The following is a 7,500-nucleotide window of genomic DNA, read 5'->3' as shown; positions in this document are numbered from 1 at the left end:
TATATATATATATATATATATATATATATATATATATATATATATATATATATATATATATATATATATATATATATATATATATATATATATATATATATATATATATATATATATATATATATATATATATATATATATATATATATATATATATATATATATATATATATATATATATATATATATATATATGAAACAACAAACATTCCCTTAACAGCCTTGACGTACACTGTGACATCACTGCTTCCATGAAGTCTTTATCTTATCCGATGATTATGTCCTTGGCTTTTTCTTTATTACAGTGATAAGCTTTATATTACCGCGAGGTGCTTACTACCAGTGTTGGTTGGTTAGTTGGTTCCTTGCTGTGGCAATAACTGGAGCTGTCCTCTAGAGCAGTGGACTTGATTTTTTCCCCGAGTTTTTCTCTCTGCCTAGTGTTCTGGCGCCAAACTCTTGGGCGAGAAAAAAGTGACACGGCTGATACTCTTTGTGCAGAAGTATGATGAACAATGGTGCACTGTATCGTTCGATCAACAGGCCACACCCGCCAATCACAGGTACTGTCAAACTAATGACGAGTGTGTAGTAAAAAAATTGACAATCTTTGAGTTGATTTAATTTGAGTTTTAGTCAGTAATACTTGGAATTGTAATTAATGAATCTTAGATCAGAAGAGCTTCAAGGAAGGGAGCCTCAGATGACTTTGATCAGTGGTTTTCAGCCTTTTTCACTCCATTCCCCCCTTCATGAATTTTCAACATCCTTGTGGCCGCCCTATATTTTTTCTCCCAAACCCCACCCCGCCCCCCTAAAATTTTAGATTATGAATTTGAAATAGAAAAAAAGGTCACCATATTATGTGACTTAAAACTTCATTGTCGATGTAATCAACTGAAGAAAAAAAAAAAAAAAGATCATCTAGGACAGAGTGAGTAATGCAAGTTTTTTATTATTTTTTTTTTTATTCAGATTCCTAACATTATTTAGAAATGCAGCTAGCCATGGGCCCCCTAAATTCATGTCATGGCCCCCAGGTTGAGAACCACTGCCTGACAAATGAGTTCTACAACAAACCAAACAATCAGATGCACACAAAAGATGAATCATAAAAAAATACATATTAATCGACTGTCGGACTCCCAGCAAGCAAATTTTTAAAGGGGAGTTAGTAAAGAGGATTGTCTCCCACAAATTTATTATATGCTTTCTCCAAGAATAATTTTAGCGTCATTTTTAAACACTTCAAACACTTTTTATGTGTTTGTCACATACGTATATACACTTACAAATAAGGTTTAATTTTAATTGCCCTTCCTGAGCGACACTTTTTGAGCAGAAGAAAGTGGAAAACGAAAACGAAAAGATAAACTTGTAGCAAACAAACAAGTAGCCAAAAACGGTGGCAATTACAATGCAAGAAAGGAAAAAAAGAAACCTATTGTAGGGTAGTCAAAGCTATGAAGAAAGTAGAATACATTGGAAAATTATAATATTAGTGATAATGATGATAACAATGACAACAACGATAATAATATTTGTAATAAGTGTAATAATAATAATAATAATAATAATAATAATAATAATAATAATAGTATTAACAGTATATAATTATAATGATAACAATAGTAATACTAACAATGATAATTATAATGATAAAGTTGAATACACTGGAAAATTATATTAGTAATAAAAATGATAATGATGACATCAACAATAAAAATGGTAACACTGCTAAATAATAATAATAATAATAATAATAATAATAATAATAATAATAATAATAATAATAATAAAAATAGTAGTGATAATAATAATAAATATAATACTACTACTATTAATAATAATAATAATAATAATAATAATAATAATAATAATAATAATAATAATAATAATAATAAAAATAGTAGTGATAATAATAATAAATATAATACTACTACTATTAATAATAATAATAATAATAATAATAATAATAATAATAATAATAATAATAATAATAATGATAATAATAAGAAGAAGAATACCAATCATAATAACAATAATGAAAATAATAGGAATAATAACAATAATAACAATAATAATAATAATAATAATAATAATAATAATAATAATAATAATAATAATAATAATAATAATAATAATAGTATCATGAATAATAAGAATAAGAATAACAGTAACAATAATTATATCACAACGACTCCTCGGGATTCCTCCAAGTACCGTTGGTTCGCTGACTGACCTGTAGCTAATCTGTGACTGAGAGTGCTGTGAAGTATGTGTATAATTATGTGTGTGTGTGTGTGTGTGTGTGTGTGTGTGTAGGGGGAGGGGCCCAGCTTCTATCCCGCGAACAAGGGAGTGAGGCAGGGTTATTTCCTTGCCCCATCACTTTTCAGAACATGCATGAGCTGGGTATTTGGCAGACTTGTGGATCAGTCATTCCGGCAAAATCAGGGTTACTGACCTTATCACTGTCACGGTAGGAAACAAGCACGGAGTAACCATCATGATTAACTACTCAGGTGCGTCTTCTGCTGGTACGCACAGCTTTAATGAAGATGGAGGCGTGGCAGGAGGATGGAGACGTGGAATCGTGGTGAGCGATGAGGAAGACGATTCTTGGGATGACGATGAAGACTCCACCACGTCTGAGGCTTTGAACTGCAGGAAAGAGGTACGTGTATATATGTGTGATGTAACAGCGAGAAACCAGGTCATGATCTGTGGGTGTGGAACTGTGGATGCTTAATTTACCTCAATGATGTTTACCACTGCAACCGTCGCCGCGCCAAAAGTGTGTAGCTAGCGTTATGTAAGCCTTGTAATGTGTAAGTGACTTTGCACACAACCTAACTCCAGTTTAGGGAAAATAGAAACTACCAGTGCACTTTTAGAAAGAAAAAAATCAAGCACTAAACCCAACGAATCCCTCTTGCGTAACGTAAAGTACCTTCTGCTGCTGGCTGTAATAAATAGTTCCGGGTAGGTACGGAACATGAGTTGGAGGTTCAGAGAGAGAGAGAGAGAGAGAGAGAGAGAGAGAGGGATTAAGCGATGCTGGGTTGATCTAAATGGTTAAAGCTAATACATCAAACATTTGGCATACATTTCCTGCCACTATACACGAAGGGATCGGGACTTGTCTCCATCACGATATCGCCGCAGAAGATGCCGTCCAAATCGATTACAGATGTAGTAAGATGTACGTCATATTCGGATAAAATTCCAAACTATGTGAGGGATTATGAAATATAGTGATTCGGTTAAGGCTGGGAACATGAGTTGGATTTTTCTTTTTTTACAGGGAAGGAAGCAGCTCAAAGGCAACAAAGAAAAAGTGTAGAAAAAAAGTCCACCAATCGTTGCTCCTATAAAAGAGAAAGGTAAAGAGTGGTCAAAAGAGAGGTCAATTTCAGGTCTTGATAGAGGACAAGTCATAGGCAGGAGGAAATACAGACGTTTACCAGTGAAGGGGATGAGAGAATGGAGATACTGGGGTCTGGACGGCATAGGGATGAGCAAGAGTAAAAAGTCGAGTGCAGCGGGGAAACAGGAGAGGGGGAGGCATGCAGTTAGTAAGTTCAAATGAGCAGTCAGCCTGAAAATATCGATAGAAGATAGAAAGAGAAGCAACACTGCGGTGGAATTTAATTAAGAGGTAGAAGAAGGTGACAGCTGAGTGTTATCGAAGAATAGGGGATAGGTGTTTGAAAGACTGTCGAGCTGAGAGGTGGAGAAATTGAGTTTTTGAAGCGTTGAAGGAAAAGGAGGAGAGTGGCTGTGACGAAGAGCCTTTGACTCCACTGTCTTGTATGGCTGTACATGTGAAGCACCCCCACACATGAGATGCATACTCCTTAGGTTAGTTACGAATTATCGTTATGGTGGAAGTTTTATGAATACAGCAGATGGCTGGAAGGCACAGAACATTCCACTTGTTTTTATCACCCTCCCCCCACCGACATTACACTGACAATAAATAAGAAAGAAGTTAGAGAAATAGAACTAACCAAACCTATTTGTCTAACTTGACCTTAGTAACAAATAGCCGCTTAATCTTTTTAGTATACTCTTGGCCTCAAATCCCAGAAAAGATACCAGAGTCGCTCATAAACGTAATTTTATACAGAATAGTCGGTCGGTAAGAAATATTTTATCTAAGTTTAATGTCTTTACCCAAATAAGAAATATTAGGAACATTTTTAGAATCATGTAGCATAGCGGCTTAAAAACTGTAGTGCGCGTAGCTAGCACACTTTATTTAGGATTTGGTATAAACCTTGATCCTTCCCTTTTCTCATATATTCTCAAGATCATGGAGGGAAGAGGGAATGGGGACAAATGGAGAGTAATCAGACTTGAGTTGCCTCTGAGAGTTCTGAAGGCTCTGTTACGATTGAAGAGAGGAGTCGATGTGCTACTGGTTTCGGTTGATTTTTTTTCGTCTCCGCAATATTTCGGCCTTTGAAATATCCCCTTTATTTCACAGGTGGCACTTATTTGCTTATTCTTGGCATTTCCCATACAAAACATTAGTCTTTTTGGAAACTAAGGAAAATGTGTTCCAAACTAAATATGTAACAATATAAAAAATATGATAACGGCCATAACTGAAGAAGGGGTACTTTTTAGAATTTCAGTAGTAGCCAATTTTGTTTTCCATACTACCTTCCTACGGTTTCTATCTCTCTCTCTTTTGCTGTACTTTTACCTTCAGCTTCCTCTCTGGCCGATCTATCTTTGTTGTGGTAGATGGCAACTGTTCTTCCCCTATACCTGTCCAAAACAAACTGTTCTATCCACTCTTACGCCAATGACTCTACTCTGTATTACTCAACATCTTGTGACAGAAGACCCTCCCAACAGGAGCTACATGATTCTAGGCTTCAGAACCTCAGACCTTTCCATCATTTCCGACTGCATGGTTCAAGAACTTGGTGTCCTTCAACGCTTCAAAAACTCAATTTCTCCACCTGTCAGCTCGACACAGTCTTTCCAACACCTATCCCCTATTTTTCGATAACACTCAGCTGTCACCTTCTTCTACAATAACCATCCTCGGTCTATCCTTAACTCAAAATCTCAACTGGAAATCTCATATTTCCTCTTTTACTACATCAGCTTCCTCGAGGTTAGGCGTTTTGTATCGTCTCCGCAAGTTAGCAAGTTCAGAAGAGCAGTCAGCGTGAAAATATCGATAGAAGATAGAAAGAGAGGCAACATGGCGGCGAAATTTAAGAGGTAGAAGACTATTAGTAAGAGGAGGAGAGCTGATGAGACGAAGAGCCTTAGACTCCACTCTGTCCAGGAGAGCTGTGTGAGTAGAGTCCCCCCACACGTGAGATGCATACTCCATACGAGGGCTGTAAATGGACAGCAACTGTGCAGGGGAAAAGAACTGGCGGAGACGGTACAGAACGCCCAGCCTCGAGGAAGCTGATTTAGTAAGAGAAGAGATATGAAGTTTCCAGTTGAGATTTTGAGTTATGGATAGACCGAGGATGTTTAGTGTTGAGGAAGGTGATAGCTGGGTGTTGTCAAAGAATAGGGGATAGTTATTTGGAGGATTGTGTCGAGTGGATAGGTGAAGAAACTGTGTTTTTGAGGCGTTGAAGGACACCAAGTTCTTCTTGCCTCAATCGGAAATAATAGTAAGGTCTGAGGCTAAGAGTTCTGCAGCCTCCAGCCTGGAATCATTTAGTTCCTGTAGGGTGGGTCTTCTATTAAAAGAAGTTGAATAATGCAGAGTAGAGTCATCGGCGTTAGAATGGATAGGATAGTTTGTTTTGGAAAGAAGATCATCAATGAATAACAGAAAGAGAGTGGGAGATAGGGCAGAACCCTGCGGAACACCACTATTAATAAGTTTAGGGGTAAAACAGTGATCGTCTACCACAGCAGAAATAGAACGGTCAGAGAGGAAACTGGAGATAAAGGTACAGAGAGAAGGATAGAAACCGTAGGAGGGTAGTTTGGTCACTCATTCTGTTTTCTTTCGTGGGAGCAGCGCTTAGCGGGTTTTTTGTTTTTTGTTCTTGTTCTTGAGTTGTTTTCTTTTTTGTAAAAAAAATTCTACTCACACAAGAAACAAGGAAACTTTGTGCAGCCCGACTATTATCCAAGTAGAATGCAAATGACCTACAAGTCACCACAAACTATCCACTTGTGATCTTTATAACTGATTCTGTTGAAGTATCAACAAATTCTCGTAAGTCTCCTTCATGGTCACCGAGTGTTCAAGAGAAATTGCGGCAAATTTGTTACCACTGTGCGAAAGAACTGCTTTGAGGGAGCGACCGCTTCAGACGACAGTAACATGTGTTATGCAATAGTCGACTAAGAACGATGACTCTTGAGTTATAATTGAAGACCAGTCAGTTAATATTGGAATAAGAGCAGATTAAGTTTCGTCCCTAATTTTAAGCCTTTTCTGGAACACTAACCCTCCGAGACTATTAGCTCTACAATACTGGTTGAGTTCTCGTTCAGAAGAGCGTGAAACCTAGATTGTTATTATGGAAACTACATGACTTATCTGTTAAAGTTTCGAAGTTATGACCTTCTGAAAGTTGAAAAGTTTCGTTTAGTCGGCGCAACATCTATGGTCATATGCCGGAGAGAGACAGGAGGGGAAGGAATTATGGGAGAAGGGAACAGACCCCAGGAGACGGGACACAACCCCCGATTAATAACTGGTACCCATTCACTGCTGGGTGGACAGGGGTGTAGGGTATCGGAAAAGCCGCCCAAATTTTTCCACTCCGCCCGGGAATCGAACCCGGGCTCTCTCGGTTGTGAGCCGAGTGTGCTAACCACTGCACCACGAAGCCCCCTATGACCTTCTGAATGTAAATCCGGCTTCAATATTTATTTTTCTACTCAGAGACCAATAACTTTGAAACTAAAATTAGTTGGATAATTAATTTCCATCGTCACACACATACAGACTTTCAGATGATTACCTTATCTCAACAGTTTGATGGGGCGAAGGGGCACCTAAGAACGGAACGACTACGAGAACTGCTGGCCACTGAACGGGAGTATGTGAAGGACCTTGAGACTCTCCTCCAGTTGGCTGAGAGGAGCCAGACAACCGTTGTGCAGCTGCCCGCCATGTTAAGCAACACAGAGGAGGTTGGTAAAATAATGATTCAGTACTTGTATATGATTGCAGGAGTCTGTGAAAAATGTATAATAAAGTAAAAAAAAAAATACGTATATATATTAGATAGATAGATAGATATAGATAGATAGAGGGGAGGCGGTGGCTGAATGGATAGCGTGACGGCGCCGCGTTCAGGACGACTCGAGTTCAGTCCCCGCCCGGTGCCACCAAGCTGGGATTTTTCAGCCGCCGCCGAGTGGCTTAAAACTACCCACATGCTGTCCAGAAGACCACCTATCAACCCGGACTCTAGATTCTAGGATTAAAGATGAGCTCCGGGAGGGCAGCATGAGCCAATGCAAGATGGCGCCACTATAAACACTCGCCTGCGC

At 38.2% G+C, this 7,500-nt stretch overlaps 1 protein-coding gene across 2 annotated transcripts in view; it reads left to right on the top strand.

The window, feature by feature from the left end:
• The first annotated feature begins 307 nt into the window (after positions 1–307).
• Positions 308–7,500, top strand: part of LOC126990171 (dynamin-binding protein-like) — a 35,691-nt gene continuing 28,498 nt past the window's right edge. Inside the window, exons 1-3 of one of the 2 annotated variants that reach the window (XM_050848728.1) lie at positions 308–563; positions 2,526–2,677; positions 6,979–7,137. In XM_050848728.1, the coding sequence (XP_050704685.1) occupies positions 506–563; positions 2,526–2,677; positions 6,979–7,137 (369 nt within the window). In that variant the 5' untranslated portion in view covers positions 308–505. Of the gene's footprint in view, positions 564–2,525; positions 2,678–3,307; positions 3,387–6,978; positions 7,138–7,500 lie in introns of those variants that run through there. The other variant, XM_050848732.1, reaches the window with a different exon arrangement.

The sequence above is a fragment of the Eriocheir sinensis genome, chromosome 6 (genome assembly GCF_024679095.1).
Source record: "Eriocheir sinensis breed Jianghai 21 chromosome 6, ASM2467909v1, whole genome shotgun sequence".
Lineage (NCBI taxonomy): Eukaryota > Metazoa > Arthropoda > Malacostraca > Decapoda > Varunidae > Eriocheir > Eriocheir sinensis.
The sequence above is the reverse complement of the archived record's forward strand: the minus strand, read 5'-3'. Positions and strand labels throughout refer to the sequence as shown.